Source organism: Caloenas nicobarica, chromosome 4 (assembly GCF_036013445.1).
Source record: "Caloenas nicobarica isolate bCalNic1 chromosome 4, bCalNic1.hap1, whole genome shotgun sequence".
Taxonomy (NCBI): Eukaryota; Metazoa; Chordata; class Aves; order Columbiformes; family Columbidae; genus Caloenas; species Caloenas nicobarica.
Window position 1 is genome coordinate 77037509 of NC_088248.1, and position 15044 is coordinate 77052552.

The 15044-nt window shown below is 43.4% G+C and overlaps 1 protein-coding gene across 3 annotated transcripts in view; it reads left to right on the plus strand.

The window, feature by feature from the left end:
- Positions 1–15044, plus strand: part of ATRN (attractin) — a 157657-nt gene that overhangs the window by 41586 nt on the left and 101027 nt on the right. For all 3 annotated transcript variants that reach the window (XM_065634976.1, XM_065634977.1, XM_065634978.1), the window contains exons 4-8: positions 4653–4781; positions 6825–7030; positions 8954–9122; positions 10450–10540; positions 13431–13674. In XM_065634976.1, the coding sequence (XP_065491048.1) occupies positions 4653–4781; positions 6825–7030; positions 8954–9122; positions 10450–10540; positions 13431–13674 (839 nt within the window). The remainder of the gene's footprint in view (positions 1–4652; positions 4782–6824; positions 7031–8953; positions 9123–10449; positions 10541–13430; positions 13675–15044) is intronic.

Sequence of the window (15044 nt, forward strand, 5' to 3'; positions counted from 1 at the left end):
TAAATCCTCTGGAGTTAAACTGAGGCCTATAAAGGAAGTTTAGAGCAGAAAGTTTCTGCAGTTCTTCACTTCCGCAGTTCTTTTCTCTTAAACTGTTTCTAATGCACTGAGGAATAAAAGTTTGATTTATTTATTTTGTTTTTAATTAATTCAAATATCTTCTACTGAACTTCGCAGGTATCAAACAGCCAACAGACTTGAGGTTTTAAAACATGAAAAGGCATTCGCACCATGGCCGATACCATCGTCTGTCTCTCCAGGACTAGATACTAAAATAATTCCTTAACTTTTAAAGTATTTCTTCAGTGTAACGGCAAAAAAGGTGGTGTTATTTCTTTTGAGGCCTTTCAGTTTGTGTTCTCTTGAAACACGGCTTTTAAACTCACTGACATAATCATTAAAAATTACCGGATGGTTCATGAGACATGTTTTAATATGTTTATGGTTTGTCCTTGTTTTACGGGCTCTGGAAGGAAGAACATCACTTTAGAACTGAGGAGGTTTTTGGGGTGAATTCCCTCGGTCTGGAGGGCTCTGCGGGCTCTCAGTAACGAGCCTCTTTTTATTTTTGTAAGTGTCGTCGTAATTGATTTGTTTCCTTAAAAGTCCGTGTCTGGAAGTCATCTTTCTGCACAAGAATCTTAGCTTTTCCTTTAAGAAAATCAGTTTGAGACTTACCCTTATTTTAACCCTTCTCTCTCCCTTTATTATTTTTTTTGGCATTGATTTGTTTTTTAGTCTCTTGTAATTTCTATTTTCGCTTTGTTTATTATTTGTTAATTTTTACTCTTTTGAGTACGGTGATGTGCGCAGACCGTTTTTTAAGAAGGAAGAAACAGCGTTGTTTTCCATACACGTGTGTCCATATGAGTCAAAACATTTAAAAATTAGGATAAGAGAATGGTTTCTCATTGCATTTTAATAGATTGAGAGGCCAATGTACTACCAGTGCTTTGATACCATTGTCCTTTCGGTTCTCTATGATCTGTACTCTGTATTTTTTCCTTTCTTCTCCCTTTTTTGACTGTTTTCTGCTCCCTTGAGCTTCTTGTGCTTTTGATCTCTGCTGAACTGGCAGGTTGTGTCTCAGGAGAAAAGGATGAATTCACCATCGCTGTGATGCTTGCATAGCAAATCAAGGAAAAACAAGAGAGGAGATGCCTTTTGTTTTAAATAATTCCCATTTTTCTAGGGTATAGATCAAGTGGTGTGCAGGCGGTAGAGAAGTTGGGTCTCCTGGATATTGTTTTTCACTCTGCCTCTGGCTTTACAAATCCAGCACAGAAAAAAATAGAAGTTTTTTTCAGGGCAAACCAGAGGTTTGCCTTTCAACGCCAAAGAAATAGTGTCATTGGAGAGCATAGCTGAGTAGGAGTGTTTATTTGCTTTGGAGTAGTGATGATTGCGAAATGTTTTGAAACCTTATTAAAAGAACTCGAAGCGGTACGTTGTGCAATAGGCTCATCTTGGCCAGAGTTGAGTCTCAAACATTCTGGGTTGTAGTTTAAAGGAAGTTTTGCATAATCCTCCATCATTCTAATTCTGCCTACTGGATTGTGTTTTTTTTTTCCTTCCATGGCAGATAATTTAAATTCTGGTTGTGCTGGTTTATTCCAAGTGATGCCGTGCACGCGGCTTTTGACCTTTCAAGGGCCTGATCCTTATCATTGTGTTGTGTTCTCTTCGTGGCTTTCTCGGAACAAAATGGCAGTCCATCTATTAAAGCTTCATCAGGCTGTTTTAAACTTGTGGAGGTGGGATAATGGCCTCTTTAGTGTATTTAGATCAGAAAAAGATGGACAGAAAGGAGCAAACGGGAGACACGGTGAGAGCATCTGCTCCGGAGGTACCTGCATTCTCCCCAAATAAATCCCAAAATTGAGGTTTCTAAGGGAAAACAAATAATTGTCCTGTGCTAGTCCTTTTGTTATTATTAGGAAAGGTTATAGGGGGGGATTTTTGTCTTCTCACTACCACTATTCTCTCTGTACTTTTATTCTTTGCCGCTGCTGTTCTCCCTTTCCAGGGCCTTCCAGTTATCAGTGACAACCATAATATCAGTAATAAGTGCTGCAAGAATAAGACCCAAGAAGAATAAGCCAGGACAAAGGAATTTTGTCTTGTCCCTGAGCTGTAGCTTGCTGAATTATATTCAGGTGCCTGTTTTGCTGTGACGGGGACGCGACACCCCACAGTTTGCATTACAAAGGAAAACCGTGAACCAAATATTAATAGCACAAAGTTTATTAGACTTTTTGTTCTTTGCTTTTTTTGGGAGGCTTTTGGGAGGGACGATCTTCAGATCAGAAGGCTCCAATTTTAGGGTGAAACAGGCAGCCGTTACACATGGAGAAAAAGGCCGTGAATTTTCACTTTTAATCCCGTATCCTTGAGATCTGAAAGACAAAAAAAAAAACCAATTGACTTTCTCACAAGGAAATATTTATTGAGCTACGTGTCAGCAAATGCACTAGGGTTGTTTAGCCAAAACACAGGATCAGGTTACTGCGTTTTTATGGCGTGTTGGTAAAATAAAGGATGCATTTTTATCCACAGTAAGACTTGATGTGCAGGAAGGGCTGTTTTACAGCTTGCTGACTTACCCCGCCGTAGGTAACACGTTAATCTGTTAATCTTGCTGCAAATGTGTCCGATTGCTACAGCAAAAGCCTTTGGAAAGGATCCCTGGGTTATTCTTTGAGGACACCGCCGGATTGTATGGCGGGGACAGACAAATTCAGGTCACACAAAAGTGCTTCCCAGGCGCTGTGAATGGGTTGTGGGGATGGCTGTGGGTGTTTTCCTGGGGTGCACAAACTCCTTCACCCCATCCTAGGAACTGCCTTCAAATGCTTTCTGTTCTGAATAGGTCTGAAAAGAGGAAAAGTTCTTTTCAGAGGGGGGAAAATTGTTTTCATTGATGCTTTTCAGTCGACGGATCTCAGATATTCAGCAGTCGCGGGGCACGAAACTGGATCCCTGCCCAACACGGGGCTTGGAGTCTCCTTTGCAGAAAGCTTCATCTTAACCCTTGAAAATAAAACTGAAACTGGGGAAAAAGATGGTTCCCTAGAAGCGAATAACAGCTGACCGTGAATACGTGGTGATAAACAATGCGCTTTGCTTAGATAAAGGCTTTTAAAAAAATCAATTCAACAGATTTCAAATTTATACCTGCCCTTGTGTCTTTAGTATGAGGGAGGAGTTGACTTCTTGTTGTCAGGCTTCTGTTAAAAGAAGAATAAATGTTTCAGGTGCAAACTGTTTTGTGCAATAGGTAAGCAGGCTGTAGTAACTCTTTTCAGGAGACGTTTAGTCTCCTTTTCAGCTTTACTCCAGGTATTTTGGCAGATCATTATATAAATCTGTATTATAGTGTAAATTGTCTTGCCCACCATCCTCCCTTCTCTCCGCCACCCCTGGAAAACGAAAAGGCTGGAGGATGTCGCAGAACCTGGAAAGTTTTAGAGAAACGACCAGAAGCGTGAAGCGATGAATGAGGTGGGAATAGTGAGCGTGGCAGCAATTTTAGCCCAGAAAACACAATAAATGTGGATGGGATGAGTTGGATGGAGCTTTATAATAAAGAGTGGGCGGCAGGAAGGTGGTGAATAAAGGCGATTTGTACTGATTTCTGAGAAAAAAAGCCCAAGAGGCAGCGGTGGATGAGGCAACAAATATAAAGCAAGCGTAATAAGTCCTTTCTCCACCATTGCAGAGTTAAATTGTCGGCCTCCCTGCTGCAGATTTTCCAGGTGATGCAGGTATAAAATGGTTGAGAAATGAATTAGAAGCTGGGGTGAATGGTTTATTTCAATATACTGGCTTGGGTGCGTTCTCCAGGTCGAAGCACCTGACGTGCGGCTGTCTGGAAGCCGGATGACCAAATGCTCCGTATTTGCTTTACTTGGGAAATACTGGGCTCGACGGCCCTTTAGTTTGGCTTGGGACAGCAGGTTTTATGCTTTTGGGACACATTAATTTCTGTTTTCAAACATGCCAACTTGTTTCGGGAACGGGTCCTGTTTAAATCACGGCAAAATAATACAGGAGGGAAAGTAGGTTTTTGATGAGAATAACAGGAATTCTAGGCAGCTTCAGGTTTACTCCAGTTAAACACTTTTAAGATATTTATCTTTCAGAAGAGCCAGGTTGATTATTTCAGCGTTTTCTATTCGCATTCCTTTCTGTGGCCATTTTTTCTTGTCGTGCATGTTGAGGGCAGCAGAAATGCTGCTCTCGATAGCCTTAATATCCTAATTTATCTGCACTCCTTGGTCGGTGACACGGTCACTGTATTGCAGATAATTAAGCCAAGCAGGAGGATTAACTGAAGTCATCCCTGAAGAACGTGGTTTTATCTTTCTGAGTGGGATTTGAAGGTTCTTATGCCTTTGAGAATGGGGTTGGTTTGTGTGTGTACTCACAACGCCAAGACATTTTCTTCTGAATATTTGAAGGAGTTCTGTTGAAATAAAACAACCTGTGCTATGAAAACAATCTTCACACAAATTCATTATACTTCCACTAGATGCAAACCTTGAATTTCAATTATTTATTATAATACTGATGCACTTACTATTGTTGCTTCGCTCCCTTTTATTTCACTTCTAACGTTGTTTTGTGTGTTGTTTTTTTTGGTTCTTTTCCAGTGGTCTCATTGTTCCCGAGAAAGACAGCAACGAAACGGTACCAGAAGTTGTAGCTACTTCTGGATATGCCCTTTTGCATTTCTTCAGTGACGCTGCCTACAATTTAACAGGCTTTAACATCACATATAAGTAAGTAGCGCTGCTCACGAGTGACGCTGCAGGTTGAGCAAAAGGAGGTTTCCTCTTCTCTCAGTTTTGTCTTGAAATAAGCAGCTGCCATTGAGGCATGTAATTATGAATAGATGCTTGAATTTCGATTTTTACCTTTATTATACCCTTGCAACGGCTTAATAACTGTAATGTGCTCAGCGTTAACTCCAGGTGTCAATTGTAAGTGTGGGCAAATGTTTGCCGAAAAAGACGTATTTATTTGAGGTTATTAGACTGATTCGCTTTCAGTCAAGCAGAAGTGATGCCTTTTGCGCAGGCGGGTGCTCTTGCGCGTTCTGCAGAGAGATTTCTGCACAAACACACTTTTTGCACAAGCACACATGTCTCACTTGGGACACTGGTCTGTACCTGCTCTTGAGGATCCTCAAGCGGTTTTCTTCGGGATGCTCTTTCTTATTCAGTCCTTGGAGTGAACCACTGAATCCGGCTCCTTTTAACTCTGGAATGGTTTCATTATGTTCTTTGGTTCATATTTTAAATATTATCCATGGGTGCTTTCTGCTTGCTAGCATATATTGAGTCCTCATTGGTAAGCTCTTTAAAAATAATTCTATGTTGCTCCCTAATTCATCGGCTGCTTTTAGAAAGGTTTCGTTTTGAAGTAAATGATCTTGGTCTGGACACACTGGCAGAGATGGAATTTCTTGCTTCTGGTGGGGTCACGGGCTTTGATTTTTTTTTTTGCCCCTACACATGCAATTTATGTTTGTGCTGCAGTGGGAGATTTAAATTTGGGCGTAACTTGCAGAAGTTCTCACCTCTCTTTCAAAAAAATGAGCTGCAAAATCCTTGGTCACAACTGACTTTTTGCAAAAATCGAAGGTTTTCCTTCCAATGAGGTGCTTAGTTTTTGAATATTAGTCTTGGTGCTTTCATCCTCATGAAGCACTTACATATACAGTGGATTTGTTGAAAAATACAGAACATTCAGCAACCCTTGAAAGCTCCAGAAGAAAATGAGGAGCCTTTGCAGAGTTACTTGAAGCAGCAGCTGATACCATAAACCATGACACCATCTACTGCCAGCTCTCAGTATTGCACCATCACGATACAAACAAGACATTTTCTTAGATAATAACTTGCCTTTTTTAAGTTCCTTTAAGATATTTTCAAATTTCTTTAACTCTTCACTTTCTCATTTCAAACAATTTTCAGGTACTATTTTGTGTTTTGTTTCTTCTGGCGTTAGGTTTCCTCCTACAGTTTTGCAGAGAGTAGATAAAAGGGGATACTTATTTATTCTCAGTTTAACAGTCTTTATAGTTACTACAGGACGTAGTTACTTGACAAACACTTGTGAAATTATGGTCTTGGTGCCAGTGAACCCACCTATGAGAATATGGGGTAGTAATCCCCGTCTGTGGGTTATACCAGTTGATACAGAGGCCAAAACCGGAATGTGGCAATTAATAGAATCACAGAATAGTTTGAGTTGGAAGGGACCTTGAAAGTCATCCAGTCCAACCCACAACGGGGTCTCTGAATTTAGATCTTCACCACAGATGTACGTGGCTTTGCCTCAGCTGCATTACAGGTATCAAATCAGAAATGATTCAAAACAGGCACATCTTTGGCTTGGGATTCATCTCTAGCATGTTCCCTTGGGAAGCAGATCCCAGAATAGCACTTAATTGGGAGTAGTTTAAGTTTAAATTGCACAGACACCACAAAAGCCTTAAGCACTGATTAAATTCTTCACTTACTGCTGGGTGTTTTAAGGCAATTCGTTTGCATTACAAATGGCTAAAAATCATATTGATAATTTTTTGGGGGGAGTTGTAAGTTTGACTCATTAAGTGAGGCAGCTCTGTAGATGATGAACAGAGGACAAATCTCTCCAGGTCCATCGCATCAGGTTGTAGATACTGCTTTGCTTGTTACCAAACAGCTGGATTAACTTTTTGATCAGCATCACTCTTGTCTTTGTTAATTAGAGACACAGCTTGGGAATTTGCTTCATTGCTGACAAACCTTTTTTCCCCCCCCCACCAATGTTTGCAGTTTCAATATGTGTCCCAATAATTGCTCCGGCCGAGGAGAGTGCAGGCTCAACAACAGCAGCAACACTCTGGAATGTGAATGTGCCAAATATTGGAAGGGAGAAGCTTGTGATATTCCCTACTGCACAGAGGATTGTGGGGCACCCGAGAGAGGGTTTTGCAACTTCAATGATACCAAGGCATGTGTGTGCTCTGCTGGCTGGCAAGGTGAGTCTCCTGCTTAATACAGAGAAGCTCTTGGGTGCCTTTTCTGCCTGTGGCTCTTGCAGTTTAATTGGGAGTATTTGAGGATGTTTTGCTTGAGAAATATTAGCATTTTGACTGGAAACAGAGGATCAACCTTTATATATCAAGCGGTCATACTTCATTTGTAAGAAATGCTTTTAAAAGCAGCTGTGCTAGCATACCAACCTGCTGTGTGCTGGCATCAGGTCAAAACTTGTTCCTGTGCTCCTAGAGCAAATTTGAGCCTGGTGGCTGGAGTTAATCTGTTTGAACACGCAAAACGCCATGTTCTCATGTCCAGGTGTGCTCGTCAGCCATAGAATCGTTTTGGTTGGAAAAGACCTTTATGGTCATCGAGTCCAACCATTAAGCCAACCCCAGCACTGCCCCATGTCCCTGAGAACCTCATCTCCGCGTCTGTCCGACCCCTCCAGGGATGGTGACTCCAGCACTGCCCTGGGCAGCCTGTTCCAATGCCCCACAGCCCTTTGGGGAAGAAATTGTTCCCCACATCCAACCTCAGCCTCCCCTGGCGCCACTTGAGGCCGTTTCCTCTGGTCCTGGCGCTTGTTCCTTGGGAGCAGAACCCGACCCCCCTGGCTCCAAGCTCCTCTCCATGTCAGTCTTAGCAACAGTTTGGACTAAACATACATATTTTCTTTGCAAAGACACACTGACCTGGAAGAATTAGTCTTATATGAAATACAACCACTGACAGCACCTGCTACCACCACTCAGCTGTGCTGCCAAACCAGAGTGTTAGGAAGGAATCCAGGTGAGCAAAATGAGCATCCTGAGGAGAAGGCACCCAGTTCTGAGGTTAGCACATCTGCCTCTCGGGTAGAAAACCAGCCACACATAATATAATTCAGGGCTGGAAGGCCATGTCCCCTTGTTCAGTGCGTCCCGATGCTTTTCTGGAGTCTGGTTGTGCACTGGTGGCGAAGCTTCTTTGCTCTTTTTTTTTTTTCCTGTCTTTGATTTCTTTAGCAGGTTAGTGTGTTACGGGGAAAAAAACCCATACCAAAACAACTCACCAGAAAGAAAAGAAACCCAAAAGCCCCAAAACAAATCAACAGAATGAGATGCAAGTTGCTTTCCTATTCTAAAGTTTTTTTGCATCTGGAAACAGTCACTCTGTCTCAAAACCAGGAGTTTTCAAGGGTGGTAAATGACATTCCAGTCTCCTTTCCTGAACTGGAGATTATTGCTGATAGAAACTCTTCAAGAATGAGGAGACGCTGTCTCTTCTGGTCGAGACCTTATCTCTGTTACACAGTGATTCACTTTTAGGACTTGCCTAAAGGCTGTTTTGATAAACCTGTTCCCTTTTCAAGGCTTGAGCCTCTTCGGCAGGTTCTGTGTTCTCTGTCTGTAGTAACCGTGTCTGTGTGGGTTGCTCATGGAGAAGGGAGAGCAGCAGAAATACAGGAACAAGGGAAGTGAACAATTCACAAAAAGGTGTTGCTGAGAAGGAGAGGAATGAAAAGAGGGAAAGCAAGCTGTAGACCCTTGGGGTTTTGCTGAGCAGATCTGAAGCTTTCGCAGGTTGTGTCAGCGCTTCTGTGGGCACGTGGTAGATAGAAAAGCGCTGGAAAATATCCTCGTAGTGTGGGATGGGAAGGGATCTGCACCGTGGCCCCTGTAATCAGAGCGGGGAGAACAGAGCGGAGTGTTCATCTAGTCTGGAACTGCTTTTTGGTTCTGAAAACAATTTAAAATTTGAAGTGTATGGTCACGGCTGGGAGATGGCACACCAGGTGGGCGAGGAAACAAGGATCGCAGCTTCCACCTCTGCCCGTGCACCATGTTTGTCACCTGTGACGCGGGATATTGACCTCTAGCTGAAATACAGGCTTTGGGAAAAAAAAATCAACTTCATTTTTTAAAACCTTATTTTCCCAGGTCCTGGCTGTTCAATTCCTGTTCCTGCAAACCAGTCATTTTGGACCCGGGAGGAATATTCTCTTCCAAAACTTCCTAGAGCATCTCACAAAACCGTAATCCACGACAACAAAATGTGGATTGTTGGAGGCTATGTCTTCAATCATTCTGACTCTCAAAAGGTTTTAGCGTGAGTATAAACCTAGATAATAAAGTCTAAGGAGAGGAACTTAGATTTGATAAGTATTTTTAGAAAATGCCACCCGACGTGCTCTGGCCTACGCTCCGTCTCCAGGGGAAAACAGCAGTAAGAAAAACTTAGGCTCGCATTTCAGATGTGGGAAAACACTACTAATTTTGGAAAAGTGAAAGCGTAAGGTTCCTGATGTTCTGTCAATGTTGGATTTATCTGCTTCTGACAGATTTTAACTATTCACTGTGTATTTCCAGGCTCGCTTCTAAATTGTATCTGGCCTTGTATTCAAAGAGGGCAGTTTTGCTGCTGTGTTATTATCCCTTCCTTATATCTGTGTGACTTCAGAGCGTGTGGCTCGTTAATTAATGCATACCGATTACCGTGGGTGTTTATGCATGGTGGATGGGATACCAAACAGGGAGTGGTATTTCGGATGATGACATTTATGCAATTAGTTGAGGAGATTTAACAGGAATTAAGATATCGAATAATAATTGTGTACCTCATGCAAATCCCCCATTAAAAAAAACATTTCAGGCTTCCTCTTGAGAGTGATAGTGTTTAGGCAAAAGCTGGATTTATTTGCCAGGGTTTCTTGCATAACTCGCTTTCCTGGACCTAAGCGAGAGCTCTGTGTTGTGCACTCACCCCCAGAGCTAATAATTCTTACAGGAGAACTTAAAAACCAGCTGAAAATGCACACTTAGTTGTAGAATATTTGCTGATTACATCCACAGTTTACTCTTTCCAAGTCATGCCTGATTATTCCACTGACAGCCTGTGGCTTCACGGAACAACTTTCTCAGAGATGGTTTTATCTTACAAGGCTGTGAGCCTGGCGAGTGTAGTTCGTTCTTTTATCTAAAAAGCCACAGGGCATTTTCAGGGCAGAGGGTTTATCTTGTTTCAAGTTCACAGAAGAAATACGATGGGATGACAAAGACATAATTAAAAAGTGCCTTGTAAACACTGGCAGGTTGTTGGTGTTTTTTCTAATCAAGTAGTTGGAACTTAGGTGAGCTTAGTGTAAACTTTTTCTGCTCTTTTGGGTGGATCAAGTTGTCATACTGTAATAGACAATACATTAGCTCTTGGCTTTGCATGCGGAAGAAAACTCAGGGTAAAGCAAATCAATACGTGGACGTTAAGTAACAGAGCAGGCTTGACTGGATGTTTTTAATCCATAAGTGCTTTGTGCATGCCGGAATCTTGGTGGGGCTTCTGTTAAATAATTTCCCACAAATCTTGGAAAGGACGAGCAATAATCTTCTCAACTTTGTTATCGACTTCTCAGACAATTAATTCAATTTTTATGACACAGGTATGATCTTATTTCTGAAGAGTGGCTTCCACTGCAGAACACCGTGAACTCGGTAGAGATGAGATACGGTCACTCGTTGGCATTGCATAAGGTGAGTTCCGTGCTGCAGGCTCCTTTCCCAGCTGATTTTCCTCTTTTCTGCCCCTACACCCACCACTTTCCGCAGATCGGTTTTGCTTTAGGAGGAGCATTTCTCATTCAAAGGCTTCTCCATGGTCAGCCCAGTCTGTGTACTGGTACTCCAGGGAATTCTTGGACTGGTATCCTTGGAAATCTGTAGTGCCTTGGCTCCTGTGTTCCTTCTTTGCCCTTTTCTCAGAGATTTTAAGGCTGAGGTCAGTGAGTCCATTATTTTTTTTTCTTAAAGTCCGTGCTTGCAAGACATTCCCGACGGCTACAGTTTGCTGGACTTCATCTGATTCCCCAGTTGCCTTTTGTAGACCACATAAATGTTTTTATGAGCTCCCTTGTCCAAAGCACCCGAGCAGAGCTGGTGAATGTAGGGATTTTTGGAGTCTGCTCTGCTTCTGCAGTAGATTAATCAATCTGTTCTTCCAGCATCTGAAACAACAAGTGGATTTAACTGTTTTTCACCCCGTTTCTCACCCGCATGCCTTGCCGTGAGTACAGGCCGTGTCAGAGCAGAATGGCAAAGTCGCTGAGAAGGAAATGAGCTAATCCTTTACTGACCTTTTGGGTTTGGAATCTTAATTAGCTCATCACAGTGCAAGCTTATATCAAGTGTAATTACAAACACTTGAAAGACTCACACAGCGCCGTTCACAAACAGAACACTTGAAGAACCTCAGAAGGATGGAAATTGCTACCTGTGAGGGCTCGATGCATATTCTGCAAATAAATAGAGTACAATAAGTGAGTTTACCGTCAGTGATGGGCAGTGGTTCTCAGGAATTTCCCAAGCAGTACCAGCTGTAGTAGGGAATTTCCCTTTCTAAGGTTGCTGCCTTGTCAGTAAGGAAACAGGGCCCCACCACACACTTTGGTGGATTCATGGCTGATTCTGAGATACCTGGAGAATCACAGAATCATTTTGGTTGGAAAAGACCCTCAAGATCATCGAGCCCAACCACTAACCTAACACTGTCACTAAATCATGTTCCTAAGAACCTCATCTATGTGTCTTTCAAACACCTCCACAAAGGAAACTGGATAGAGTTTTGGAACTTAGTTCTTGCAGGATGACTAATAAAACCCTGTCTAACTCTTCTGGCTCTCTTCTTTCCAAAGGGTCCTCGTTTTTTGTCAGTGCGTTAACCTGTAAGACGAAGCTTTTAGTGTACAGACACAAAGGAGTTTCCATCAAAACCGCCTTTGTTCCCAGCTATCTTCTGCTGTTTATATTTGCAAGCCATGGGAGGGATTCCGCTTGCATGTTACACAGAATCCCAGCCTGGTTGGGGCTGAAGGGACCTCTGGAGATCATCCAGTCCAACCCACCTGCTAACGCAGGGTCACCAGAGCAGATCACACAGGGTCGTGTCCAGGCGGGTTTGAATGTCTCCAGAGAAGGAGACTCCACAACCTCTCTGGGCAGCCTGGGCCAGGCTCTGGCACCTCACAGGAAAGAAGTTTCTCCTCATATTCAGATGGAACCTCCTGTGTTTCAGTCTGTGCCCGTTGCCCCTCATCCTGTCGTTGGGCACCACTGAACAGAGTCTGGTCCATCCTCTTGACACCCACTCTGGAGATATTGATCAGCATTGATAAGATCCCCTCTCAGCTTCTCTTCTCCAGGCTGAACAGCCCCAGCTCTCTCAGTTTCTCTTCATAAGAAATATTACATCGCCAGATGTCAGGTGCCTCATTTTGGGTGCCTCTGGGAGCCTCTGAGCTCCATTTCCAGTGAAAACAGACCTAGTCAGTACAGGCAGTAAAATCTGGAGAGCAAGTCAGCTCACCCAAAAGCAGGCCCACCTTCCCTGCCTTTCATCAGCTGAATTCTTCTCCATGCTCCACTACATCTTAAAATGAATGCTTAGACACTCAGCAAGCATACCAGCCCCTAAATGTTGATGTCTGTCATCTGAAGGTCAATCCTGCCCCATGTACCCCTTTCCTCTGTACCCTGATGTGGAGTAAATTGTGTGTTGAAGGTATTTTAATGTTATCTACTTGGGTACAAACCCTGGCAGTTGTGGTTGCTTTTGTATCAAATGTGAGTGATGAAGGAGATAAGTTTCTCATTCAGAGAGGAGAAAAACTTCAACTGAGAGAAGACAAAATGTAATAACTTCATTATTTAGAATCATAGAGTCATTTTGGTTGGAAAACACCTTTAAGATCATCGAGTCCAACTGTTAACCCACCACAGTCGAGTCCACCTCTACCCCATGGCCCTGAGAACCTCATCTCTGGTCTGTCCAACCCCTGCAGGGATGGTGACTCCAGCACTGCCCTGGGCAGCCTGTTCCAATGCCCCACAGCCCTTTGGGGAAGAAATTGTTCCCCAGATCCAACCTCAACCTCCCCTGGCGCAACTTGAGGCCGTTTCCTCTGGTCCTGGCGCTTGTTCCTGGGGAGCAGAGCCCGACCCCCCCTGGCTCCAAGCTCCTTTCAGGCAGGTCAGAGATCAGAAGGTCTCCCCTCAGCTCCTGTTCTCCAGCTGAACCCCCAGCTCCCTCAGCCGCTCCCATCACCCTTGTGCTCCAGCCCCTCACCAGCTCCGTTCCCTTCTCTCAACTCGCTCCAGCACCTCAAGGCCTTTCTTGGCGTGAGGGGCCCAAAACTGCCCCCAGGATTCGAGGTTTTTCCTCCCCAGTGCCCAGGGAAGGGGATGGTCACTGCCCTGGGCCTGCTGGCCACACCAGTGCTGGTTCAGCCAGGTTGCTGGTGGCCTCTTGGCCACATGGGTGCACGCTGGCTCATGTTCAGCTGCTGTCGACCAAACACCTCTAGGTCCATATTAGCTGTTTCCTAAATGCCAAACTCATTGGCCTCATTTTAAACCTCACTTCTCTCAGGATGATATCTACATGTATGGTGGAAAAATCGATGCAACGGGGAACGTGACCAGCCAGCTGTGGGTGTTCCACATTTCCAACCAGACCTGGTCTCAAGCGGCGCCGAAAGCCAAGGAGCAGTACGCCGTTGTTGGCCACTCGGCGCACATCGTCACCCTGAAGGACAACACCACCGTCATGCTCGTCATCTTCGGGCACTGCCCTCTGTACGGGTACATCAGCAACGTCCAGGAATACAACCTGGGTGAGTGGGGCCCTACCTGCCATTCGCTTCAATTTTAACAGTCTGTTTGAAAATTATTTAGATGATCCACATTCAGATAGAAAAACAAATAGAGTTATGTCCTTCTATTTGTGTTTACGAGCAGTTCAATCTGACTTCTAGTATTTGTATGGCACAGTGAGCAGGGAGCCATGTGCCTCCAGCTTTATACAGCTTGTTAGGTCCCAAAGACAAGAAAGCTGTAATTGCAAGACAAAGCACAATAACTGTGGGACAATTAAAATTAATTTTCGTCTCTCCCTCTCACAAAAGCAAACACTTTTGTAATTGGTTTTTATATCCTGCAAATGCAAGAATGGCTCTAACAATTCAAACCAAGTATCCACTTAATCTCATGCCCAGTAGCGAGTGATTGAGGGGGACAGACAGTGAATTTCTGGACTCCCATATCTCTATTGTGATCTGATCCCAGTGTCTCTGGGAATAGTCTGAACTCTGATTTTAGGAACGAGAGATTTCCAGTATCATCAATCAAGTGTAAGAGGCTCTCCAGGTGAACCGAACTTGTAACTTAGCTGCTCCGAAATGCCCCTCTGGGCTCACATGTCTTGCTCCACTGACCAGGCAGAGAACAGAGTTAAGCCCAGGAAGTTCACAACATCAGTTATTGTCAGAAGTAGTGGCCCTATCTGCGCTTTCGACCCGTTGTCCTTCGGCCATCCTGATCCAGAGGATCTACTGGAGAAAACTACAGAAAACCAGGACGTGTGGGGCAGTGATTTGGTTTTCTACTGTTGTATTTTTCGCACGTGTGGTCTTGCAGGCTGCTAAATTCCTTTGCCTTTTGTGTTCCTGATCTGCCTTGCGGTTAGGAAACCTGTGTAGGGTTTCATTCTGCGCTTGCTCCCCAGATTTGGTCTATAATTTGGCGTTTTTATTGTAGTTGCCATTATATTATGTCTAGAGTGCTTCAAACCAATGTTATTTTAGTGAGTGAGATACAGGGCCATTAATCACGTATTAGTTTTTAACTGCAGTGTTCTTCACAGTCATACTTAATTTGGCTTCAGTGCTGTCTGCCTTTATATATATATAAAATAAAAGCTCTCTTGGGTGCCGTTCCAAATCAAGCCATGGTGCTGGCGTTTTCATGTCATTGAAATGCAGTATATATTATTTCTGTACTTTTTATGTCTCATTTACTTAGCCTGTCTGCAAAATATGATGTGACTGTAGAAGAGATGTTTCTGGTCTATTTAAAAATACTTGACAATACTTCTTGACAACGAACTCCTTGAAGAAGAATATTTTTGGAAACGAAGTGATAGAGACAGTGTCTAGATCCGAGTCAAGGGAAGCCCAGTTTGTTTCACCACCAGATTTGTTGATGA